At 39.9% G+C, this 27,733-nt stretch overlaps 2 protein-coding genes across 2 annotated transcripts; one reads left to right on the top strand and one right to left on the bottom strand.

The window, feature by feature from the left end:
• Nucleotides 1-57: 57 nt before the first annotated feature.
• Nucleotides 58-15,679, bottom strand: LOC122820337 (low choriolytic enzyme-like). Its single transcript, XM_044097670.1, has 14 exons — nt 15,593-15,679; nt 15,380-15,445; nt 15,203-15,233; nt 14,457-14,597; nt 14,242-14,362; nt 3,395-3,446; nt 3,181-3,246; nt 3,004-3,034; nt 2,253-2,393; nt 2,040-2,160; nt 991-1,169; nt 723-804; nt 508-632; nt 58-423 (listed from the first exon to the last, which is right to left on the bottom strand). Exons 2-14 carry the CDS (start codon nt 15,431-15,433, stop codon nt 401-403), a joined length of 1,167 nt encoding a protein of 388 aa, XP_043953605.1. The 5' UTR covers nt 15,434-15,445; nt 15,593-15,679; the 3' UTR covers nt 58-400.
• Nucleotides 15,680-16,441: 762 nt separating this feature from the next.
• Nucleotides 16,442-27,063, top strand: LOC122820330 (hatching enzyme 1.2-like). The gene is made up of 11 exons (XM_044097659.1): nt 16,442-16,515; nt 16,710-16,774; nt 23,660-23,715; nt 23,864-23,929; nt 24,076-24,106; nt 24,718-24,858; nt 24,953-25,073; nt 25,964-26,142; nt 26,316-26,397; nt 26,488-26,612; nt 26,705-27,063. Coding segments are annotated over exons 1-11 (942 nt in total). The 3' UTR covers nt 26,707-27,063.
• The last annotated feature ends 670 nt before the right edge of the window (nt 27,064-27,733 follow it).

The following is a 27,733-nucleotide window of genomic DNA, read 5'->3' as shown; positions in this document are numbered from 1 at the left end:
ATCGATCCCTTCACAGAAAATAACTTCACCACAACATTTTTTAAAATATGCTTCTTTATTAGGCAAATTCAATACATTGCTGCATAAGCAAAAACTGCAAAGAAGAAATTCCATTTTTCCTGTAACATTTCCCTCAGTATTTAAGCAATTAATTTAAGTTATTAATTACTTAAACACCAAAGCAAATTAAAGCAGAAACATAAATGTGGCGATGCTTGCTGTTTATGTCTAATTGGCTATCACTGATCCGCCTTGTGGCAAAAAACATTTTCCAAAACCAAACCATAAATTCTAGCTGTTTGTTAAGAAAAGGACAGAGGCAGACATTATTTTTTATGCTAGCTCAGTTTGGTCTGTGATGAAGCTTCTGACCAGCTGCAGCTTCTGGAGGCCGGCGTCTTCAAAAGATGAATTTCTGATTGGCTAAAAAGCAAGCATAAAAAATAATAAGGAATTTCCGATCTAAATATAAACATGTTTAAAATACATATACTGGTTTTTCCTTACAGCACTTATAAAGCTTGTTGACACGGGCGATGTCATTGACGCTGAATTCTTTGGCGTGTCCAAACTTCATCTTGGGGTCGCGTTTGGCAACAATTGTTGGTTTCCCATTTTTGGAGAAGGCAGTGCTTTAAAAACCAAAAACAAATACAGTGAAAATAATTAAAGCAGAGCAAACTTTATACTTTATTACTGCATGCATGTTCATAAAGACTCACTTGTCATATTCCATGATAGAATTGAAGTCATATGGAGTCCCCAGGTTGTTGGTGTCCGTTTTGAAAAAGTTGTGCGCCATTCCTGTTCATGAAATCAGACCACAGAAAATATTGAGAACTTGTAAAAGTCATAATTATTGTGTGATTTCACAAGTCTTTCTAAGAAACAAATTTGCTGAAACTAAGCAGTTGTATTTTTAAAATATTTTTTGATCTATATAAGTGAAGTACAGAACAATGTAATGGATTCTTTTGACTTCAATCTTACCTTCCTCGATGTTCTCGAAGTGAATCTCAACGTAGTCATCTCTGTCGGAGCGGACCTGTTCATGTTTGAAGCCCAGAGCGTGAAGAACCTCATGCTGCACAGTGGCGCCTTTCAAACACTTGCTTTTCCGCAGAGAGATTTTCTGTCCTCCCTTCTGACGACCTATAGGGGAAGAACACCTGGAAGATACACACAGAGTCACCAGTAGGAAATAAACACGTTTTCATTTTAAATATTGTTCGCCTAGAAACCCAGGTCTTGGCTGCATTAAAGTGAACTCTGGTGAAGTTCAAATGCAGACGTGAACGCCAAGCGGAACAAAAACTGCTCCAAAAGCAGGAAGCGGACTACATCACAGGGCATTCTGGGTAAATTCAACCAACAAAAACGCGCTAGCCTAACGTTAGTGGGAAAAATAGCTTATTATCTTTCGCCAAAGACAAAACAGAAATCAATGCTAAAATGTGAAGCTGTTATTTACATTTTGTAAAGCAGAAAGTTTTGCTGATGTTTTCTTTGGGGGTTTTGTGTCATTTCCTTCAGTATCTTTTGGTGCATCGCCCCCACAGGAGAGGAGGTGAAAATGTTTTTCAATTGGTTTGATTGATGTGACAGCGCAGTGTGAAAGCAAACCCCACTAGTTGAAAATGTAACAAATGTTTCAATTTTGGTTCCCAATGGTTCTGAGTCCTCTGAGACTTTTATTTAGTAATCACCAACACAACTTAAATAAATATAAGTTTAATCCATTCTTTGCCAGATCCACCGGTTTTGATTGCAGGATTTGTTTGCAGTGATTTTTGTATTTTTTTTTCATGTTTGTGTGTTTTGGAGTCTGAATCTTTCATGTGTTTGGCTGTTTGCTGCATGTTTGCACCAGTTGACCTCCATAAGGTAATTGGTTGGGGACAATAAAATAAACTAAAATGTGCTAAAATATATTCCTTCCAAAACAGGTTTTGCATCTTACATTGGAACTGTTTGTTTGTGTGTGTGTGTGTGTGTGTGTGTGTGTGTGTGTGTGTGTGTGTGTGTGTGTGTGTTCATACTTCTTGCCTGAAAAGATATGGATGTAATCACGATGTTGATCGCTTCGGGGGACAAAACGAATGCAGGAGACATCATGGAATTTCTTTAGGGAATCAATGATGAACTTGCGCTGTTCCTTAGCTACAGATACGTTGAATTGATAAAAAAATTTTACAGAAATATTAAATAAATATTAAGACAATGTTGTGAATTATCTAATCGTTTCTGCTCACAGTAGTCAGAGGAGATCTCGTAGGGCACATTTACAAAGCGTCCGGTTTTGGGCCACTTGCAGCCTATGGCAGTGCATGGGACTGCATTCCTGGCCCGAATGTCGGGGATGACGATGTCATCAAGCAGCTCGGGGGTTTCTTCTGCAAATCAAACACAACATCCACAAAATCAACATCAATATTTAAAAAATGACAATAAATGTCAATTTGACTTCACGTTATAAACTGAGGTATTACACCTGGATTGTGCATTGTCTACCTAAATACATATTTATGAAGTTATACTTAACTTTTAGCACTGTTTTGTAGTTTTCTCTTATTGTCTTCTTTAAAGTTTAGATTGTCTCCCATAACCTTTCCCTTCAGAATTTATTTGAATCTAAACCAAACTATTCAACTTATTAAACGTGAAGCCGTCTTCATCTGTTTGCTACATTTTGGATAATGTGAAAACTGTTTTCACGTTATCCAACAAACCAAACCAACCAATGTTTGCAAACCAAACATTCAACGCAAATAAGACAACCTGAATCTTGAACAACATTGCCACAATGATTTCATCAGAATGTTTCTTTAAATTATGAATATTCAGTTATTAATTTACAATAACAACCTGCACATTTATCATTTAGCAAAACTAAAACATTCTGTCTCTTAATCATGTATTAAGACATGATGCAACTGAAAACAAAGAAAAAGAATTACGTTATTAAACATTTATAGTTTAAGTATTAATGTTCGATGCACTCACCAGATTTATCATCATAGTCAACTGGTATGCCCTGCAAAATATATAAATGTTTCATTAGGGATTCATTCCCAAGTTCAGATAATAGTTTATTTTAATTGAGTCTTGCAATCATTTTCAATGATTATAAAACTTTCACTGAGCATAAACTTGAGCTTTACCTCATTATTTCCAACTTACCAGCAGGACATTTGTCATTGAGAGCAAAAGGAGGAAGAGGACGGCTGGAATCATGATGAAGGTCACCTAAAGTCAAATCACAAACAGTGAATCAAATACAAATTACAAACATGCATCCAAAATGAGGAAGAATTTCCAAGAATATGCATAAAAAGTTTAAATTAACCATCAATTCAGTGACATTATTTTGCTGTGAGGATGAAGAAGCTGATACCTTCAAGATGCTGCAGGAGTTTGATGCAGGATGGAGTTCAGGTTCGTCTCTTCTGCCTTTTTATGCAGCTCACAGGGAGTGGCTGAACTCGACCATTTGGGGTTTTCACAGGCCTGAAACATTTTTAACTTTTCAGAACAAGGAACTAAAATCTAAAGTGAACTAATAACACCAGCAACCAGAAACATCATCAGAGCTGGGAGATTCATGTCACCAGAATCAACAACAGCTAGAGGAGTGAAGTTAATATTCATATGAAGTTTATCCTAAATGTGATCATCAAAACATTAATTAAATCATTAATTAAATCATCAAAAGATTAATTTCACAACAAGCAAGAAAATAAACATGCAGTTTGATTATCTAAAAACCAAAACCTGATCATAATCTAAGGAAAATATCTAAAAGAAGAAGTCAGAACTTGTTCATACTGCAAATGTTCCTGACATAAGTAAACTTTTTGGTCATCTAAATCTGATTTTTTTATAAGGTCTATACTCCATTAGCTTTCTTTTTTTTTAAAGTCTCATAACCAACACAAGTGGAAAGTGTTACATCATTATTCAAGTTTTTTATTATTATTTTGTATAGATTTAATGTAACTTCCTCTTTAAGCAGAAAACCGCAAAATAATACAAGAAAACTGCAAAACAGTTCAAAAAAATAGAGAAGTTGCTGTTCAATGCAATATTTTTGTGCCAGAACAAAATAAAAATTTATGTAGTATTTTTTCATTTTGTCTTATTTATGTAACACTTTTCAGTAGTTTCATTCTTGTATCTCTTACCAACAATATAAGTTCAGAAAAGAAGGCAAGACAGCAATAATATTGTCAAAAGTTATAACAATGAATACAATACAGCAGTGGCGATTCTGTACCTCAGCAACCCTGAACAGGATTACCACCCCTCTGTAAAATACCATCCATCCATCCATCCATCTTCTTCCGCTTATCCAGGGTCGGGTCGCGGGGGTAGCAGCTTCAGAAGGGAGGCCCAGACTTCCCTCTCCCCGGCCACTTCTTCCAGCTCCTCCGGAGGAATCCCAAGGCGTTCCCAGGCCAGCCGAGAGACATAGTCCCTCCAAAGTGTCCTGGGTCTTCCCCGGGGCCTCCTCCCGGTGGGACGTGCCCGGAATACCTCACCAGGGAGGCATCCAGGAGGCATCCTAACCAGATTCCCGAGCCACCTCAACTGGCCCCTCTCTACGTGAAGGAGCAGCGGCTCTACTCTGAGTCCCTCCCGGATGACTGAGCTTCTCACCCTATCTCTAAAGGAGAGCCCAGACACCCTACGGAGAAAACCCATTTCGGCCGCTTGTATCTATAATCTCGTTCTTTCGGTCATGACCCTAAAGCTCATGACCATAGAAGAGGGTGGGAACGTAGATCGACCGGTAAATCGAGAGCTTCGCTTTTTGGCTCAGCTCTTTCTTCACCACGACGGACCAGTACAGCACCCGCTTGACGGCAGGTGCTGCGCCAATCCAAATCTGCCTGTCGATCTCCCACTCCCTTCTTCCCCCATTCGTGAACAAGATCCCGAGTTGAACAAGATTCCGAGATCTTGTTCAACTCGGGAGAAGGCACTCTCAGGGTGAAACCAAAAACCAGGAAGATAGAGCACATAACACCAGTTTTAAAGTACCTCCACTGGTTACCTGAAGCTCAAAGAATAGATTTTAAAATACTGTTGTTAGTTTATAAATCACTGAACGATTTAGCACCACAATACATTAAAGATCGGCTGTTGTTGTATCAACCTTCTGGTCTGCTCTGCATCCCCAGAACCAGAACCAAACGAGGAGAAGCAGCATTCAGCATCTATGTACCACAAATCTGGAACAAACTTCCAGAAAACTGTAAAACAGCAGAAACACTGACTTCCTTTAAATCTCGACTAAAAACCCACCTGGTTAGAGTTTTATTTGAAACGTAATCAATTACAAATTTATTGATGCAACTTGATTTAAGGTCGTGTTTTGCATTGTGTTTCTGTTTGATTTGATGTAAAGCACTTTGAAATGCCTTGATGCTGAAATGTGCTATACAAGGGGTGGGCAATCCTGGTCCTCAAGGGCCGGTGTCCTGCAACTCTTAGAGTCTCCCTGGTCCAACACACCTGAATCCACCAGCTGAATCACCTCCTAAGTGCAGTCAGATTCTCCACTCCTGCAAATGGCCTCATTATTTAACTCAGGTGTGTTGAAGTAGAGAAACATCTAAAAGTTGCAGGACACCAGCCCTCGAGGACCAGGATTGCCCAACCCTGTGCTATACAAATAAAATTTGATTTGATTTGATTCTGTTGGAGGTCAGACTTTGTACTGAGAACCAGTCAGAACCAGGCAGCAGTCTTCATGATCTGGCCGCTTTTTCTCTTGCTTTTGCTTTGATTTAGGGAGATCAAAGTTGCAGATCTTTTTTTAAAAAAAAGTATCATAATTATTGGTTGTGATGGAAAAAATATAATTTATTGAATAAGGAAATTCTGCTTTGCACACAACTATGTAATCATTTTGGCCCAACAAAGTATCATATCTCAAGCAAAGGAAAGTTGTGGTAAAATGATCTTTGCTGATTAATTTCAACAAATACATGAAACAGCTCTATTATATGTCTATGCTAATGCTAAGGTAGCAGATTGTACGTTTTACTGAAAGCTGAGGATCTTTACAGTATAATTTGTATGGAAATGTTTTTATCTTAATTTTGACGCCTCACAGTTACAACTCAAGAACTTTTTACACCTTTAGTTCAGTAACTTGCTGTTTTTTCCAGTGATGCTGTCCCTTTTCTCATAGAGACAATACCAATCGATCAAAACAAACCAGGTGGGGAAATTCAGTCTGTTTATTGGTCAGGTGTGTCCAATGCTCAGTGGTGGACAAAGTACTCAACTGTTCTTCTACTTAATTAACTATAAGTAAAAGTGTCTCAGTCAAATGTTTACTCAAATTAAAGTTCAAAAACTGCAGCATAAAAATGCAGTTAAAAATGACAAAAGTAAAAAAAAATCAAAACTCAGACCTCTTCAACAAAATGTTGGATCTCAGAGTGTCTTTTGTTTTATTCTCTGCCTGCATTGACAGTCATGATAACTTTCTTACCATGACTGTTTTCCTAAAAAAAAAGGTTTCATGTTAAATTTCTTTTTTTTTTAAACAATCTCAGGTTAGCACAGATCTATGGGTGATACAAAACATGATCATTACATTTTTTTGCACAAATTGAGATTTCAGTCTGGTCAGTTCAGCCTATTTTGAACTCCGGTCTGAATGAGATGTTTTAGGGCCTAAGTCACTTTAAATCCAACTAAGGTACTGCTGGCTATCCCCCCTAACTCATTGTTTATACTCACACATGAAAATAGCTGCAAACAGATGTACAATTATACAACCATATATCTTTGAAAAGCAGAAGTGGAGGCTACTTCACAACTAACAAGAATGCAGCAAGTGGTTTCTGGATGGTAACAAAATATTTGTCTTGTCCAGCAGCCATTGTACAGTGCATACAGTGGGAAAACCAGCTGACCAAATGGGCTGGAGATCTATTTGGGTGCCGAGGTGAAGGCTGGACTTGCTGATTTGTGAAGTTACCTTCATTAGGTTATTGAAACAGATCATTTTTCAGTCCCCAAAAAACATAAATGTATTGACAAAGAACCGCTTTGTTTTTTAAGTGCTTGAACTGTTTCTAGAAGCAGTAGAAACTGTCAAGATGTGGGTGTGGTGGTGGCGAGGTAAAACGCAGCGGACCCAGATGGAGTGAAACGAGGAGTTTTTAATGGTAGATAATCAAATAACAGGAACAGTTCTCAGACCTGGCAGCACTGTAGAGCGGAAGGCTAAAGCTCAACACAGGTAGCGACAGGGAACAAACGAGGACTTAACAGTCAACTCCGAACTGCACGTAAACACTTACAAGGATCCGACGAAGACAGACACACACAGGTGATACTAAATACACAAGAGGGTAATCATGGAACGAGACACACCTGGGGGCTAATCAAGGGGAGACAGGACAACACGGAGACTCAGACACACAGGAAACTTCAAAATAAACACAGGAAACTAGAAATAAACATACAGAAAAACACAGAACACGACAGTACCCCCCCCTTAACGGGCGGCTCCCAGACGCCCAAAAACGGGAAAACCCAACGAGGGTGGGCGGAGGGGAGCTGGATGGGGGGTCCAGAGTCCATAAAACAACGAAAAACTACCCACCATAATTGGGCGGAAACACAAGGGTCCAGAGTCCAAAAACAAACAAAACAAACCCAACTGGGTGGGCGGAAGCACCGGAAGGCAGGAACCACAGAGGAGGTCCGGCGGCCGTCCGCGGCGCCGGAGGCGGAAACCACGGAGGCAATCCGGCGGCCGTCCGCGGCGGCGGAGGCGGAAACCGCGGAGGCAATCCGGCGGCCGTCGCGCGCCGAGGCGAAGGCGGGCCGCTGAGGCGGAAAGCATGAGGCGATCCGCGGCCGTCGCGCGCGCCGAGGCGGAAACCACGGAGGCGATCCGCGGCCCGTCGCGGCGCGAGGCGGAAACCACGGAGGCGATCCGGCGGCGTCGGCGCGGAGGCGGAAACCACGGAGGCGATCCAGCGGCGTCGCCCGCGCGGAGGCGGAAACCACGGAGGCGTCCGGCGGCGGCCCGCCGCGCGCCGAGGCGGAAACCACGGAGGCGATCCGGCGGCGTCCCGCGCGCCGAGGCGGAAACCACGGAGGCGATCCGCGGCGTCCGGCGCCGAGGCGGAAACCACGGAGGGCGATCCGCGGCGCCCGGCGCCGGAGGCGGAAACCACGGAGGCGATCCGGCGGCCGTCCGCGGCGCCGGAGGCGGAAACCACGGAGGCGATCCGGCGGCCGTCCGCGGCGCCGGAGGCGGAAACCACGGAGGCGATCCGGCGGCCGTCCGCGGCGCAGGGGGCGGCGACGAGGAGCACAAGGAGTCTCTGGGGCCGCACGGGGGCGGCGACGAGGAGCACAAGGAGTCTCTGGGGCCGCACGGGGGCGGCGACGAGGAGCACAGGGAAGGAGCTCGGGACTGGCACAGGGAAGGGGCTCGGGACTGGCACAGGGAAGGGGCTCGGGACTGGCACAGGGAAGGGGCTCGGGACTGGCACAGGGAAGGGGCTCGGGACTGGCACAGGGAAGGGGCTCGGGACTGGCACAGGGAAGGGCCTGGGACTGGCACAGGGAAGGGGCTCGGGACTGGCACAGGGAAGGGGCTCGGGACTGGCACAGGGAAGGGGCTCGGGACTGGCACAGGGAAGGGGCTCGGGACTGGCACAGGGAAGGGGCTCGGGACTGGCACAGGGAAGGGGCTCGGGACTGGCACAGGGAAGGGGCTCGGGACTAGCACAGGGAAGGGGCTCGGGACTGGACTGGCACAGGGAAGGCCTGGGACTGGCACAGGGAAGGGGCTCGGGACTGGCACAGGGAGTCTCGGGGAAAGCACTGGGAGTCTCGGGGAAAGCACTGGGAGTCTCGGGGAAAGCACTGGGAGTCTCGGGGAAAGCACTGGGAGTCTCGGGGAAAGCACTGGGAGTCTCGGGGAAAGCACTCTCTGTAGCGCCGGCTGGAGCGGAGCTCGGGTGCGCCCGGCTGGAGCGGGCGGCAGGAACGGGTGCGCGCTGGCTGGAGCGGGCGGCAGGAACGGCTGAGCGCGCCCGGAGCTGGGCGGCAGGAACGGAGCAGGCTGGGTCGCCCGGCTGGAGCGGGCGGCAGGAACGGGAGCTCGGGTGCGCCGGCTGGAGCGGCGGCAGGAACGGGAGCCGGGTGCGCCCGGCTGGAGCGGGCGGCAGGAACGGCTCGTGGCGGAAGCGCTGCTGGCGGCTCCGGCCGCGGAAGCGCTGCTGGCGGCTCCGGCCGCGGAAGCGCTGCTGGCGGCTCCGGCCGCGGAAGCGCTGCTGGCGGCTCCGGCCGCGGAAGCGCTGCTGGCGGCTCCGGCTGCGGAGGGTCTGCTGGCGGCTCCGGCTGCGGAGGGTCTGCTGGCGGCTCCGGCTGCGGAGGGTCTGCTGCTGGCTCTTCAGGCGACGGAACGGGGGTGGTGGATCGGGAGGACAGAGTCTTGGGTCTGGGAGGCAGCGGTCCTCCAGCCATGACTGCTAGCGCTGCCTCCCGCTCCCACTCTGCCTCCCTCTTCAATTCCACCAGCCGCGGGTGCGGAAAGCGCGGAACCCAGTAATCCAGCAGCAGACCCAACCGGATGGCGAAGGCTAGGATTTGCCAGGCCATGTACGGCTTGGCCATGGCCTCCTCATACTCGCGTATAGTTTCGAGTAACTCCTGCGTTTCTTCTGGGTCCATGGTGGTAGTGTGGCTGCTCACCTCTCAGTTCTGGTCGGATCCTTCTGTCAAGATGTGGGTGTGGTGGTGGCGAGGTAAAACGCAGCGGACCCAGATGGAGTGAAACGAGGAGTTTTTAATGGTAGATAATCAAATAACAGGAACAGTTCTCAGACCTGGCAGCACTGTAGAGCGGAAGGCTAAAGCTCAACACAGGTAGCGACAGGGAACAAACGAGGACTTAACAGTCAACTCCGAACTGCACGTAAACACTTACAAGGATCCGACGAAGACAGACACACACAGGTGATACTAAATACACAAGAGGGTAATCATGGAACGAGACACACCTGGGGGCTAATCAAGGGGAGACAGGACAACACGGAGACTCAGACACACAGGAAACTTCAAAATAAACACAGGAAACTAGAAATAAACATACAGAAAAACACAGAACACGACAGAAACCTGAATGAAAGTAGAAAACCTGTGAAATGTGAACATACTGTGGCATGTTTAAAAGGAGGGAGCCTTTATTGTTGTTTTTATTTTTACAACTATGCAATACTTTTTGCTGATCCATCAGCAAAACTCCAGTGAAATATATTTTCTGTTGCAACCAGACACCTGAAACCAGGTACCAAACTCAGTCAAATTGGTTCATTAATAGAAATATAATCCAGAGCACAGAGCTGAACAGCTGAACTAAAGTTTAATCAATGTGTTTTGATGAACTCCAGACCAGAACTCAATCAGATTGAAATGCTGCTTTAGAAGAAGCCTAATCTTGCAACATAATTTTTCCACTTCTAGTTCTGCATTTTGCTGCAATGGCTTTAACATGAACATCTCTTATCACACCTACACAAACTAAATGAAAGTTCTGGGAGTTGATGTTGCTTCTGTATTGCATACATCTGGTGATGAAAATGTGCTCCGTGGCAATGAAGTTAACACGGGCTAAGATAAAGCAAACCAAGTTCCTCCAACAGAAAAAATCAACTTCTCCATGAGAGTTTCCTTAAATGACTCTTAAATGACAAAGTCGGCCTTCTATCACCTGAAGAACATTTCTAGGATTAAAGTACTAATGTAGAGAAACTCATCCATGCGTTTATCTTCAGTCGTATTGATTATTGTAACGGCGTCTTCACAGGTCTGTCCAACAAATCAATCAAACAGCTGCAGCTGATCCAGAATGCTGCTGCTGGAGTTCTGACTAAAACCAGGAAGACAGAGCACATAACACCAGTTTTGAAGTCTCTCCACTGGCTCCCTGTAGCTCAAAGAATAGACTTTAAAATACTGTTACTAGTTTATAAATCACTGAATGGTTTAGCACCACAATACATTAAAGATCTGCTGCTGTTGTATCAACCTTCCAGAACTCTCAGGTCTTCTGGTTCTGGTTCTGCTCTGCATCCCCAGAACCAGAACCAAACGAGGAGAAGCAGCATTTAGCATCTATGCACCAAAAATCTGGAACAAACTTCCAGAAAACTGTAAAACAGCAGAAACACTGACTTCCTTTAAATCTCAACTAAAAACCCACTTGTTTAGAGTTTTATTTGAAATGCAATCAATTATAAATTTATTGACGGAATCTGACTTGATGTTGTGTTTTTTTTGTTGATTCTATGTTGCATTGTGTTTTTGTGTTTGATTTGATGTAAAGCACTTTAAAATGCCTTGCTGCTGAAATGTATTATTGTATTATTGTATAAATGTATTATAAAGTTTGATTGATTGATTGATGGCTGCACAGTCTTATTAGCGTTGGTTTAGCAAGAAGGTCCTGACTGTCTGGTTCTGCATGGAGTTTGCATGTTCTCCCTGTGCATTGTCTTCCGGTTCTTGGCTTTCCACCCCAAAAAACATGACTGTCAAATGGCTGTAAAAACTACAGCATGAGTGGTGGCTGGTTTTTGTCTTTTAATTCTGATCTGAAATGCGATGTAGGGGAAGTGGGGACGCTTGGAGGCTGCATCCGATCTGTAAAGAATGTGTAATGTAATGGATGGATGGATGATTGATTGATTGATAAAGAAAGGACAAACAAAACAATGAAACAGAATACGATTTTGCAGTTAATAATACCAACTTGTTGAAGTTAAGATATTTTAAAAATACTCTGATACACTGAAGTACATAACCATTATATGATAAAAACATGGATAGATAGGACATTTATCTGAAAAATCAATACTTTAATTTTTAAAACAGTAGATACAAATGGCATGTTTTAAAAGTAATACTGCATTCATATGACCAGTAAAAAAATACCATGTACCAAAATACTTGTTTCAGACAATGGACCTCATTGGTGTCCAGTTTTTATTAAATGGATCCACACAGCTGTTCCTGCATATATGCATCAAATGGAGAAGGTCATTACAGATCCTGAAACGATCTTTGATGAAAAATATAAACATACTGGAGGCAGATGGAAGACACATTGCCACTCAGTCTGTTGGCAAACTTTTTATCATGATAGTACACTGCACATGACAGGTTGAAAAATTTCCTGAAACGTCAGGTCCAAAATTTGTCTCAACACATTAAACAGAGGCAGTGAAAAGCGACATCAAATGCAAGACCTATTTACGTGTTTTTTTGAAGGAGACTGTTGATAAACTTCAGTAGGATGACTACCTGTAGCACCCTGAAGAAGTAAGGATTATCGGATGAAGACAGAGAGGCGCACAACCATGGACCAGATGTTACATGGAAACAACCTGGGGACTCCATTATGTCTTCAAATCTTGTGGAAACCCAAAGAGTCAGAGACTGTTTCAGGAACAGAGAGGCAGTTTAATTATCTTACCTGCTAATCAGCTGCAGACAAAAGAACCTGGTATCAAAAAACAACCCAAAGCCATCAGCAGAGCGAGATACTGTGACACAGATTCCAAAGAGACTGAATCTTAGAAATGTATAAACATTAGTTACTGCTAGTTGATTTTTTAAACATTATAAACCTAAATATATAGTGAAGGCATTTTTTATTATTTTTATCATTTTTTTTTTTGCAGTGTGGGGATATTAAAATGGTTTGTCCTTGGTAGAAATATCTTACACCTGTTTATATGTTCTTAGGAACATTACGTTGGTTTAGCAAAAACTGCAAGCTTCTGTTTTTTGTCAATTATTAAAAGATTTGCAATTATTTCTGTTATTTTAAAATATCAAAACAAATGCAAAAACTAAGCAGAAACATAATGTTTTTATGCTTTAATTTATCTAAATGCTATGAAGTAAACTTTCCATCACGTCAAATTTACACTGTTGTTAAAAACATTTCATTTAAATCTGAAAACTAAGCAAACAAATACAGTATTTTGCAGCAGTTTGCTTGAAAGCTTCTGAGTTAAAGTATTTCAAAAATGAATTTCTGATCTAAAACAAACATACAAAAAATAATAGGAATTTCTTATCTAAATAATCTTTTAAAATACACAAATATGTTTTCCAAACAGCACTTATAAAGACAGACAGCATGGGGATTTATGGACAGAACTTTGACCACTTCATGTTTGTTCCTGGTTTTTTGAAAGGCAGAAAAACAAAAACAAATACAGTGAAGATAATTAAAGAACAGAGCAAACTTTATACTTTATTACTGCATGCATGTTCATAAAGACTCACTTGATGAAGGATGAAGAATTGAAGTCATTATGAGCCCTGTTGTTGTGTCAATTTTCTGATAGCAGTTGTTCTTCTGTTGAGGCCATGAATTGCTAGAAACAGACAGACAATTTAAAATCTTTTTTAAGGAAACATTTTAAATGTAATTGTACTTTTTAATACCAAATATTTTGTAAAGGCATCTTAAACAATACTCTGTGAAAAGGAGCTGTGGATTGTTCATGGTTTCCCAAAAATCATGTTCAGTGAGTGTACAAACATCACAGAGATTTTCTGTCTGATTTCATGAACAGGAGGTGACAACTACAAAGGACACAACACCTGGGGAAAAGACCAACACTGGAATACAAGAGTCAAACATGCATGCAGTAATAAAGTTTGCTTTTAATTTCTCAGATTTGTTTTTGCTGTAAAGGACTGTTTCAAAAGCAAATCCATTGTTGCCAAAGCACAGGAAGGACATCGTGTAACACTATAAATGCTTAGAAAAACAAATATATTATTTTAAACATTTAAAAAAGGAAATTTTTTTATTTTTCATTTTGTGTTTTTTCTGTGGGGTTTTGGTTATTGATTTCACAGTAACCCCCACAAATTTTTTAAAAAATGTTTTTTTTTGATACACTGTGTGAAAGCAAACTGCAAAAAAAAATTTAACATTTTTTTTTTTGAGACATTATTTTCATTTTCATGTTTGGTTTTGGAGTCAATCTCATGTTTGTGTGTTTTGCATGTTTGCTGCCATTTGTTGGCAATAAAATAAACTGAAATCTGCTAAAATATATTCCTTCCAAAACAGGTTTTGCATCTTACATTGGAACTGTTTGTCTGTGTGTGTGTGTGTGTGTGTGTGTGTGTGTGTGTGTGTGTGTGTGTGTGTGCGTGTGTGTGTGTGTGTGTTCATACCCCTCTTCTGAAAAGAAATGGATGTAATCACGATGTTGATCGCTTCGTGGGACAAAACGAATGCAGGAGACACCATGTAATTGCTCTAGGGAATCAATGATGAACTTGCGCTGTTCCTTAGCTACAGATACGTTGAATTAATTGAAGATGTTACATAAATAAAATTTAATAAATATTAAGACAATGTTGTTAATTATCTAATCGTTTCTGCTCACAGTAGTCAGAGGAGATCTCATAGGGCACATTTACAAAGCGTCCGGTTTTGGGCCACTTGCAGCCTATGGCAGTGCATGGGTCTGCATTCCTCTCCCAAATGTCGGGGATGACGATGTCATCAAGAAGCTTGAGGGGTTTTTCTGCAAATCAAACACAATATTAAATGCACAATATTAAAATAATGACAATAAATGTCAAATTGACTTCACGTTATAAACTGAGGTATTACACCTGGATTGTGCATTGTCTACCCAAATACATATTTATGAAGTTATACTTAACTTTTAGCACTGTTTTGTTGTTTTCTGTTATTGTCTTCTTTAAAGTTTAGATTGTCTCCCATAACCTTTCCCTTCAGAATTTATTTGAATCTAAACCAAATTATTCAACTCATTAAACGTGAAGCCGTCTTCATCTGTTTGCTACATTTTGGATAATGTGAAAACTGTTTTCACGTTATCCAACAAACCAAACCAACCAATGTTTGCAAACCAAACATTCAACGCAAATAAGACAACCTGAATCTTGAACAACATTGCCACAATGATTTCATCAGAATGTTTCTTTAAATTATGAATATTCAGTTATTAATTTACAATAACAACCTGCACATTTATCATTTAGCAAAACTAAAACATTCTGTCTCTTAATCATGTATTAAGACATGATGCAACTGAAAACAAAGAAAAAGAATAACGTTATTAAACATTTATATTGTTTAAGTATTAATGTTCGATGCACTCACCAGATTTATCATCATAGTCAACTGGTATGCCCTGCAAAATATATAAATGTTTCATTAGGGATTCATTCCCAAGTTCTGATGCTAGTTTATTTTAATTGAGTCTTGCAATCATTTTCAATGATTATAAAACTTTCACTGAGCATAAACTTGAGCTTTACCTCATTATTTCCAACTTACCAGCAGGACATTTGTCATTGAGAGCAAAAGGAGGAAGAGGACGGCTGGAATCATGATGAAGGTCACCTAAAGTCAAATCACAAACAGTGAATCAAATACAAATTACAAACATGCATCCAAAATGAGGAAGAATTTCCAAGAATATGCAAAAAAGTTTAAATTAACCATCAATTCAGTGACATTATTTTGCTGTGAGGATGAAGAAGCTGATACCTTCAAGATGCTGCAGGAGTTTGATGCAGGATGGAGTTCAGGTTCGTCTCTTCTGCCTTTTTATGCAGCTCACAGGGAGTGGCTGAACTCGACCGTTTGGGGTTTTCACAGGCCTGAAACATTTTTTACTTTTCAGAACAAGGAACTAAAATCTAAAGTGAACTAATAACACCAGCAACCAGAAACATCATCAGAGCTGGGAGATTCATGTCACCAGAATCAACAACAGCTAGAGGAGTGAAGTTAATATTCATATGACGTTTATCATAAATGTGATCATCAAAACATTAATTAAATCATCAAAAGATTAATTTCACAACAAGCAAGAAAATAAACATGCAGTTTGATTATCTAAAAACTAAAACCCGATCATAATCTAAGGAAAATATCTAAAAGAAGAAGTCATTCAGAAGATCCTGTTCAATGCAATATTTCTGTGCCAGGACAAAATTTAAATTTATGTAGTATTTTGTATTTGGTCTTATTTACTTTTCACTTTTCAATAGGTTCATTCTTGTATCTCTCACCAACATTATAAGTACACTAATAAAGGCAAGACAACAATAATATTGTCAAAAGTTATAACAATGAATATAATACAGCAGTAGCAATTCTGTACCTCAGCAACCCTGAATTACATATAGATTAAATTGTTTTACCCACAGTATTAGCGCAACGTTCAGAAAGAGCAGCAGAACCGCACACGGTAAAATCCAAACCGCTCTTAGAACTACGGGAGGTTCATGTCTTGGTTTTGGGAATATGTCTAACCCACATGCAGAAGCACCATCAGGAGTTCGAAGCAGTACTTCAGTTTATTTACAAGGGCTCAACTCTGTGAAAGTACAGATGCTCAAAGTGGGAGAGGAAGAACACTATGGAGACAATGGGAATCAGACATCAGGGAGCCGCAGGCTGGGGAGGTAGACAACGGGGCTAGGATCTGCCAGGAGACGCTCCGAACCAGAGGACGGACACAAGTAAGATAAGCGGAGGACTCAAAGGGCTACAGACACTCTGAGGGGCAGGAGTTACCACATAGACAGACACGCTGGTGTCGGAGGATTGGTCACCGGCTCTTCTTATGCTTCAGCTGATTAAGGGAAAATGCTTGCAGGTGTACAGAGGAGGTTCGGGGAGGCTCAGCTCCATGCTGCTCTCTGAGGAGTGAGGAGCTAGCAGGTAATGGTGGCGGCGCCCAACAGTTCAAACTCTGCTTATTCATTTTTGGCGTACAGAAAAAGCGCCAAGCCAGCAAATAAACAAAAGCAAACTGACCAATAAGATTTAAGCTTTGGCGTGCCCTTTGACCCCCACAGACTCAGACCTGCACTACGTACAAGATGTTTTGACACATAAGATCTTTTTTTTTTCTCCACAATTTTGTTAATTGTAAAGAGGGTTTGAAAATAAAAATTTCAGAAATTATTCTTTTCTTTTTTTACTTCAAGGAAAATCTTAAGGTAGGCAGAGTGGGAGCAGCCTGCAGGCGCTGCTGCCCTCCGATAAAATCCTGCAGGCGTCTGCGCAGTTCTGAACTTCAACCATAGAAAAGCGTTTTCTGCATAAAACTATTTATTTTAAACATTTTTTTATAATTTACTTTTTAAAAAAATCTAAATATAACCTAGAATAACCAGATGGCTATATTCTGGTCTTTTAGCAGAGGTTGTTTGAGGGTAGGATGTCTCAACTGTTTTGGGGATTTTTTTCTCGCACATAAGACTGTCAACGTTAAAGTGTTAGCGTACGTGGTTAACCAGAACATTTTAATGTGTTAATATTACATAACAGATCAATCGAACCATCTATTTTGACATCAGAGCTTCTCTCCCACAAAGTGTTATCTAGTTAACAGCAACACGTTACACACGGACAGCTGCGAATAGCGAAATACTTTTCCTGCGATTGCAGACAGCAACAAGAGTTGAAGAGTTTCAACTTTCCTGTGTTGGGTCTTTTGCCAAAGTTGTGCATATTCAAGCCTACAAAGTTAGGCATAGTGATTAATTGCGATTAATCAGCCAGCGCCAGATTCTGCTATGGGCAACACGGGCAACCACCCGGGGCGGCATCTTGTGGGGACAACAAGACCGACCCTTCAACCCCTCTTACCGCCCCAGATACTCTAATTGTCTGTGTCTCACTGTAACTTCCAGAGGGAAGGCTGGTGTAATTTGTGCACATGAAATTGTGTGCTAATAAACTAGATGTGTACAACGTGATTCCGTGATTTCCCATGACCTCATTTGATATCCCGTGATTTTCCATGAGTTTGCGTGATTCCGTGATTTCCCATGATCTCGTGTGGTCTCATGTGATGTCCAGTGATTTCCAATGATCTCACTTGACCTCCTGTGATATTCCGTGATTTCCCATGATCCCGTCGTCTTCAGCACATCAGTCTGACTATAATGAATCCTGTTATCTTAACATGATTAATTTCATAAACGTTAAGTTGTTGAATTTCTTGTTTATCCAACATGATTGTATCATGTTTTTGTTTGAAACATAAAATTATTTAGTTAAAACTACATGATATTCTTTTGTTACTGTAATAACCCCCTAAGTTCATTTTTTTGAGTGTGTGCTGAACACAAAGCTATAAATATCTGGGCAAGGTGAGAGTTCATCTATTAAACTGACTGTAGATGAATAAACCAAAAGCTGGAGTATAGACTAATGAAATCCATAGTTTTGAGTAGATTTCATTTTAATTTCTGGATTAAAATTTCTTGTGTCTCATTAATGTTAGCAGATGTTGAAACATATGATGTGGTCTGATTCTTCTTCCTATGTATACAGCTCTGGAAAAAATGATCAGTCCTCTGATTTTACTCTATATAAGTACATCCATCATCCATCCATTTTCTTACACCCTTGTCTCTAATGGGGTCGGGAGGGTTGCTGGTTCCTCTCCAGCTGCGTTCCGGGCGAGAGGCGGGTTCACCCTGGACAGGTCGCCAGTCTGTCGCAGGGCAACACAGAGACACACAGGACACACAACCATTCACACACACACTCACACCTAGGGAGAATTTAGAGAGACCAATAAACCTGACAGTCATGTTTTTGGACTGTGGGAGGAAGCCGGAGAACCCAGAGAGAACCCACCATGCACAGGGAGAACATGCAAACTCCATGCAGAAAGACCCCGGGCCGGGAATCGAACCCAGGACCTTCTTGCTGCAAGGCAACAGCTCTACCAACTGCGCCACTGTTCAGCCCATGCTTTATAAGTACATGTTTAAGTAAAATAAAGATTGTTGACATGTCTCTGAAATTCCAAGCAAAAACTTAGTATTTATTTTCAGAAAATGAGAAAAGGTCAAAATAACAATAAAGCTGCAGTGCTTTCAGACCTTGAATAATGCAAAGAAAACAAGCTTATATTCATTTAGAAACAACAAAACTAATGTTTTAACTCAGGAAGAGTTCAGAAATCAATATTTGGTGGAATAACCAGGAGGTTTACAATGGGGTTCAGTGCAGTGGGCTCTTCATTTCTTCCAGACCTGTATGTAGTTGTTAACAGTTTTAGTTGGACAAAACTATTTGATTTATTATGTGAATGTATGTAAATAAGCAGTGATGTTTAGAAAAATGCACTAACTAATAAATCCTCTTGGGCCTGAGACCTGCTGGGTCTAAGCACCCTAAAGATCAGATCCTAGAATCGCCCCTGCAATACAGTAATAAAGAGAGATAAAACAACAAATAGTTAAATCCTTTCTGTGGTAAAATAGTCCACACATTCTGCTCACCGTAGTATTTTTTTTACTGGTCATAAAGTGAACAGTGAGTATTACTGTGTTAAAAAGGCCATGCCAGGGCTCCTCTGTATCTGAAAGCTGGTTTTTAAAACCTTAAAGAGTATCTGATTTCCTCCATCAGATAAATGTCCCAAAGGTTCTGGATCCATGTTTTAGTCATATAATGGTTATGTATTTCAGTGTATAAGTAGTATTTTAAGAGTAAATCCATTCAAACTATCAACAAGTTGGTATTATTAACTCAGCCAATCTTTTCTGTTTCATTTTTTTCAGATTATGTTCCTTTCTTTAGAGTCATTTAAGGAAACTCTCATGGAGAAGTTGATTTTATCTGTTGGAGGAACTTGGTTTGCTTTATCTTAGCCCGTGTTAACTTCATTGCCACGGAGCACATTTTCATCACCAGATGCATGCAATACAGAAGCAACATCAACTCCCAGAACTGTCACTTAGTTTCTGTAGGTGTGATAAGAGATGTTCATGTTAAAGCCATTGCAGCAAAATGCAGAACTAGAAGTGGAAAAATTATGTTGCAAGATTAAGCTTCTTCTAAAGCAGCATTTCAATCTGATTGAGTTCTGGTCTGGAGTTCATCGAAACACATTGATTAAACTTTAGTTCAGCTGTTCAGCTCTGTGCTCTGGATTATATTTCTATTAATGAACCAATTTGACTGAGTTTGGTACCTGGTTTCAGGTGTCTGGTTGCAACAGAAAATATATTTCACTGAAGTTTTGCTGATGGATCAGCAGAAAGTATTGCATAGTTGTAAAAATAAAAACAACAATAGAGGCTCCCTCCTTTTAAACATGCCACAGTATGTTCACATTTCACAGGTTTTCTACTTTCATTCAGGTTTCTACTGCTTCTAAAAACAGTTCAAGCACTTTAAAAAAAACAAAGTGGTTCTTTGTAAATATGTTTATGTTTTTTGGTGACTGAAAAATGACCTGTTTCAATAACCTAATGAAGGTAACTTCACAAATCAGCAAGTCCAGCCTTCACCTAGCAACCCAAACAGATCTTCAGCTGGTTTTCCCACTGTATGCACTGTACAATGGCTGCTGGAAAAGACAAATATTTTGGTGTTACCATCCAGAAACCACTTGCTGCATTCTTGTTAGTTGTGAAGTAGCCTCCACTTCTGCTTTTCAAAGATATATGGTTGCATAATTGTACATCTGTTTGCAGCTATTTTCATGTGTGAGTGTAAACAATGAGTTAGGGGGGATAGCCAGCAGTACCTTAGTTGGATTTAAAGTGACTTAGGCCCTAAAATATCTCATTCAGACCGGAGTTCAAAATAGGCTGTACTGACCAGACTGAAATCTCAATTTGTGCAAAAAAATATAATGATCATGTTTTGTATCACTCATAGATCTGTGCTAACATGTTCAAGGATGCATATATGCTGATAACATGAGGTATCATCCATTTAGTGCTTTGGTGTCTATTGTGGTTTTTCTTAATATTTTCTTAGCCATTTTCTTTTTGTACCCGAAAGAAAGCTCATGCAGCTTCCTCTTAAATTGTCATGTTCACACATTAAGAAAATAACAAGACCCAGATTAAAAACAAAGAAATTAAACATGAAATCTTTTTTTAGGAAAACAGTCATGTTAAGAAAGTTATCATGACTGTCAATGCAGGCAGAGAATAAAACAAAAGACACTCTGTGATCCAACATTTTGTTGAAGAGGTCTGAGTTTTTTGGGTTTTTTACTTTTGTCATTTTTAACTTTATTTTTATGCTGAAGTTTTTGAACTTTAATTTGAGTAAACATTTGACTGAGACACTTTTACTTATAGTTAATTAAGTAGAAGAACAGTTGAGTACTTTGTCCACCACTGAGCATTGGAAACACCTGACCAATAAACAGACTGAATTTCCCCACCTGGTTTGTTTTGATCGATTGGTATTGTCTCTATGAGAAAAGGAACAGCATCACTGGAAAAAACAGCAAGTTACTGAACTAAAGGTGTGAAAAATTCTTGAGTTGTAACTGTGAGGCGTCAAAATTAAGATAAAAACATTTTCATACAAATTATACTGTAAAGATCCTCAGCTTTCAGTAAAACGTACAATCTTCTACCTTAGCATTAGCATAGACATATAATAGAGCTGTTTCATGTATTTGTTGAAATTAATCAGCAAAGATCATTTTACCACAACTTTCCTTTGCTTGAGATATGATACTTTGTTGGGCCAAAATGATTACATAGTTGTGTGCAAAGCAGAATTTCCTTATTCAATAAATTATATTTTTTCCATCACAACCAATAATTATGATACTTTTTTTTAAAAAAAGATCTGCAACTTTGATCTCCCTAAATCAAAGCAAAAGCAAGAGAAAAAGCGGCCAGATCATGAAGACTGCTGCCTGGTTCTGACTGGTTCTCAGTACAAAGTCTGACCTCCAACAGAATCAAATCAAATCAAATTTTATTTGTATAGCACAGGGTTGGGCAATCCTGGTCCTCGAGGGCCGGTGTCCTGCAACTTTTAGATGTTTCTCTACTTCAACACACCTGAGTTAAATAATGAGGCCATTTGCAGGAGTGGAGAATCTGACTGCACTTAGGAGGTGATTCAGCTGGTGGATTCAGGTGTGTTGGACCAGGGAGACTCTAGGAGTTGCAGGACACCGGCCCTCGAGGACCAGGATTGCCCACCCCTTGTATAGCACATTTCAGCATCAAGGCATTTCAAAGTGTTTTACATCAAATCAAACAGAAACACAATGCAAAACACGACCTTAATCAAGTTGCATCAATAAATTTGTAATTGATTACGTTTCAAATAAAACTCTAACCAGGTGGGTTTTTAGTCGAGATTTAAAGGAAGTCAGTGTTTCTGCTGTTTTACAGTTTTCTGGAAGTTTGTTCCAGATTTGTGGTACATAGATGCTGAATGCTGCTTCTCCTCGTTTGGTTCTGGTTCTGGGGAAGCAGAGCAGACCAGAACCAGAACCTGAGAGTTCTGGAAGGTTGATACAACAGCAGCAGATCTTTAATGTATTGTGGTGCTAAACCGTTCAGTGATTTATAAACTAACAACAGTATTTTAAAATCTATTCTTTGAGCTTCAGGTAACCAGTGGAGGTACTTTAAAACTGGTGTTATGTGCTCTATCTTCCTGGTTTTAGTCAGAACTCCAGCAGCAGCATTCTGGATCATTTGATTGATTTGTTGGACAGACCTGTGAAGACGCCGTTGCAATAATCAATGCGACTGAAGATAAATGCATGGATGAGTTTCTCTAGATCTGGCTGAGACATTAGTCCTTTAATCCTGGAAATGTTCTTCAAATAATAGTAATACAATCTTCATCCACCAGGTGGCCAGAAAGTCTTCCAGAAACGTCCGCCTGTCTGATGTGAAACTGGTGAAGAGGAGAGGGTTCGTTTGGTTCTGGTTCTGGGGATGCAAAGCAGACCAGAACCAGACGACCTGATCTAATCTATATGTAATTCAGGGTTGCTGAGGTACAGAATTACCACTGCTGTATTGTATTCATTGTTATAACTTTGGACAATATTATTGCTGTCTTGCCTTCTTTTCTGAACTTATATTGTTGGTAAGAGATACAAGAATGAAACTACTGAAAAGTGTTACATAAATAAGACCAAATGAAAAAATACTACATAAATTTTAATTTTGTCCTGGCACAGAAATATTGCATTGAACTTCTCTATTCTTTTGAACTGTTTTGCAGTTTTCTTGTATTTTTTTGCTGTTTGCTGCTTAAAGAGGAAGTTACATTAAATCTATACAAAATAATAATTAAAAAACTTGAATAATGATGTAACACTTTCCACTTGTGTTGGTTATGAGACTTTTTTAAAAAAAAGAAAGCTAATGGAGTATAGACCTTATAAGGAAAATCAGATTTAGATGACCAAAATGTTTAATTATGTCAGGAACATTTGCAGTATGAACAAGTTCTGACTTCTTCTTTTAGATATTTTCCTTAGATTATGATCAGGTTTTGGTTTTTAGATAATCAAACTGCATGTTTATTTTCTTGCTTGTTGTGAAATTAATCTTTTAATGATTTAATTAATGTTTTGATGATCACATTTATGATAAACTTCATATGAATATTAACTTCACTCCTCTAGCTGTTGTTGATTCTGGTGACATGAATCTCCCAGCTCTGATGATGTTTCTGGTTGCTGGTGTTATTAGTTCACTTTAGATTTTAGTTTCTTGTTCTGAAAAGTTAAAAATGTTTCAGGCCTGTGAAAACCCCAAACGGTCGAGTTCAGCCACTCCCTGTGAGCTGCATAAAAAGGCAGAAGAGACGAACCTGAACTCCATCCTGCATCAAACTCCTGCAGCATCTGGAAGGTATCAGCTTCTTCATCCTCACAGCAAAATAATGTCACTGAATTGATGGTTAATTTAAACTTTTTATGCATATTCTTGGAAATTCTTCCTCATTTTGGATGCATGTTTGTAATTTGTATTTGATTCACTGTTTGTGATTTGACTTTAGGTGACCTTCATCATGATTCCAGCCGTCCTCTTCCTCCTTTTGCTCTCAATGACAAATGTCCTGCTGGTAAGTTGGAAATAATGAGGTAAAGCTCAAGTTTATGCTCAGTGAAAGTTTTATAATCATTGAAAATGATTGCAAGACTCAATTAAAATAAACTAGCATCTGAACTTGGGAATGAATCCCTAATGAAACATTTATATATTTTGCAGGGCATACCAGTTGACTATGATGATAAATCTGGTGAGTGCATCGAACATTAATACTTAAACTATAAATGTTTAATAACATTATTCTTTTTCTTTGTTTTCAGTTGCATCATGTCTTAATACATGATTAAGAGACAGAATGTTTTAGTTTTGCTAAATGATAAATGTGCAGGTTGTTATTGTAAATTAATAACTGAATATTCATAATTTAAAGAAACATTCTGATTAAATCATTGTGGCAATGTTGTTCAAGATTCAGGTTGTCTTATTTACGTTGGATGTTTGGTTTGCAAACATTGGTTGGTTTGGTTTGTTGGATAACGTGAAAACAGTTTTCACATTATCCAAAATGTAGCAAACAGATGAAGACGGCTTCACGTTTAATAAGTTGAATAGTTTGGTTTAGATTCAAATAAATTCTGAAGGGAAAGGTTATGGGAGACAATCTAAACTTTAAAGAAGACAATAAGAGAAAACTACAAAACAGTGCTAAAAGTTAAGTATAACTTCATAAATATGTATTTAGGTAGACAATGCACAATCCAGGTGTAATACCTCAGTTTATAATGTGAAGTCAATTTGACAGTTATTGTCATTTTTTTAAATATTGATTTTGATTTTGTGGATGTTGTGTTTGATTTGCAGAAAAACCCCTCAAGCTGCTTGATGACATCGTCATCCCCGACATTCGGGCCAGGAATGCAGACCCATGCACTGCCATAGGCTGCAAGTGGCCCAAAACCGGACGCTTTGTAAATGTGCCCTACGAGATCTCCTCTGACTACTGTGAGCAGAAGTGATTAGATAATTAACAACATTGTCTTAATATTTATTAAATTTTATTTATGTAATATCTTCAATTAATTCAACGTATCTGTAGCTAAGGAACAGCGCAAGTTCATCATTGATTCCCTAGAGCAATTACATGGTGTCTCCTGCATTCGTTTTGTCCCACGAAGCGATCAACATCGTGATTACATCCATTTCTTTTCAGAAGAGGGGTATGAACACACACACACACACACACACACACACACACACACACACACACACACACACACACACACACACACACAGACAAACAGTTCCAATGTAAGATGCAAAACCTGTTTTGGAAGGAATATATTTTAGCACATTTTAGTTTATTTTATTGTCCCCAACCAATTACCTTATGGAGGTCAACTGGTGCAAACATGCAGCAAACAGCCAAACACATGAAAGATTCAGACTCCAAAACACACAAACATGAAAAAAAATAAAATGTAAAAATCACTGCAAAAAAATCCTGCAATCAAAACCGGTGGATGTGGCAAAGAATGGATTAAACTTATATTTATCTAAGTTGTGTTGGTGATTACTGAATAAAAGTCTCAGAGGACTCAGAACCATTGGGAACCAAAATTGAAACATTTGTTACATTTTCAACTAGTGGGGTTTGCTTTCACACTGCACTGTCACATCAATCAAACCAACTGAAAAACATTTTCACCTCCTCACCTGTGGGGGCGATGCACCAAAAGATACTGAAGGAAATGACACAAAAACCCCCAAAGAAAACATCAGCAAAACTTTCTGCTTTACAAAATGTAAACAACAGCTTCACATTTTAGCGTGTAGGATTTCTGTTTTTTCTTTGGCGAAAGATAATAAGCTATTTCTCCCACTAGTGTTACACTAGCGCGTTTGTGTTGGTTGAATTTACCCAGAATGCCCTGTGATGTAGTCCGCTTCCTGCTTTTGGAGCAGTTTTCGGTCCACTTGGCGTTCACGTCTGCATTTGAACTTCACCAGAGTTCACTTTAATGCAGCCAAAATCTGGGTTTCTAGGCGAACAATATTTAAAATGAAAACGTGTTTATTTCCTACTGGTGACTCTGTGTGTATCTTCCAGGTGTTGGTCCTTTGTAGGTCGTCGGAATGGAGGACAGAAAATCTCTCTGCAGAAAAACGGGTGTTTGTACACCTCCACTGTGCAACATGAGGTTTTTCACGCTCTGGGCTTCAACCATGAACAGGTCCGCTCCGACAGAGATGACTACGTTGAGATTCACTTCGAGAACGTTGGGGAAGGTAAGATTGAAGTCAAAAGAATCCATTACATTGTTCTTTACTTCACTTCTTTAGATTACAAAAAAAAAAGATTTTAAAAATACAACTGCTTAGTTTCAGCAAATTTGTTTCTTAAAAAGACTTATGACTGTTACAAGTTCTCAATATTTTCTGTGGTCTGATTTTATGAACAGGAGAGGAGCACAACTTTGACAAAACGGACACCAACAACCTGGGGACTCCATATGACTTCAATTCTATCATGGAATATGACAAGTGAGTCTTTATGAACATGCATGCAGTAATAAAGTATAAAGTTTGCTCTGCTTTAATTATCTTCACTGTATTTGTTTTTGTTTTTTAAAGCACTGCCTTCTCCAAAAATGGGAAACCAACCATCGTTGCCAAATGCGACCCCAAAATGCAGTTTGGAGATGCCGAAAAAATGAGTGTCAATGACATCGCCCGTGTCAACAGGCTTTATAAGTGCTGTAAGGAAAAACCAATATATGTATTTTAAACATGTCTATATCTAGATAGGAATTTCCTTATTATTTTTCATGTTTGCTTTTTATCCAATCAGAAATTCATCTTTTGAAGACGCCGGCCTCCAGAAGCTGCAGCTGGTCAGAAGCTTCATCACAGACCAAACTGAGCTAGCATAAAAAATAATATCTGCCTCTGTCCTTTTCTTAATAAACAGCTGGAATTTATGGTTTGGTTTTGGAAAATGTTTTTTGCCACTAGGCGGATCAGTGATAGCCAATGAGACATAAACAGCAAGCATCGCCACATTTATGTTTCTGCTTTAATTTGCTTTGGTGTTTAAGTAATTAATAACTTAAATTAATTGCTTAAATACTGAGGGAAATGTTACAGGAAAAAGGAAATCTCTTCTTTGCACTGATTGCTTATGCAGCAATGTATTGAATTTGCCTAATAAAGAAGCATATTTTAAAAAATGTTGTGGTGAAGTTATTTTTTTTTATTATTTTCTATGAAGGGATAGATGGGGCACTTTATTTTAATATCCCCACACTTGGAAACCATTGGCATCTCTTGATCTTTTATGTGATATGTTTTACAGAAAGATTAAATAATAAAAGGAAAGTCATAAAGACAGTTACAAAGTCAGCCTTCTATCACCTGAAGAACATTTCCCAGATTAAAGGACTAATGTCCCACTATGACCTAGAGAAGCTCTCATGCATTTATCTTTAGTCACATTGATTACTGCAACAGTTCCTTCACAGGTCTGCCTAAAGTCAAAGTGAGACGACTGCACCAATGACCAGAAAACTAAACCGTGAAGACCAACAGAACCTCTTGACCATGAGCAGACTCGGTTCTTAGGAGCTTTTAAACACACCATTTTGTGCTATTGCATGCTTACAAGTTTATTTAAAAAAAAACACAGTCTGGTATATCACAATGCTTGACGCTAACTTTAATAACTGTAAAATTGATGAGTCAAATGGAATGGAATGTCACTTTGAAGCCAATTAACAGACTTTGCTGTGGTTCAAATTAAGTTTAAATCTGCCTTCAAACAAAGTGCAATCATTTACCACATTCAGATCCACTTAGTGTCATTCAGTCTTAATTATAATAC

This window comes from Gambusia affinis, linkage group LG02 (genome assembly GCF_019740435.1).
Source record: "Gambusia affinis linkage group LG02, SWU_Gaff_1.0, whole genome shotgun sequence".
NCBI lineage: Eukaryota > Metazoa > Chordata > Actinopteri > Cyprinodontiformes > Poeciliidae > Gambusia > Gambusia affinis.
The sequence above is the reverse complement of the archived record's forward strand: the minus strand, read 5'-3'. Positions and strand labels throughout refer to the sequence as shown.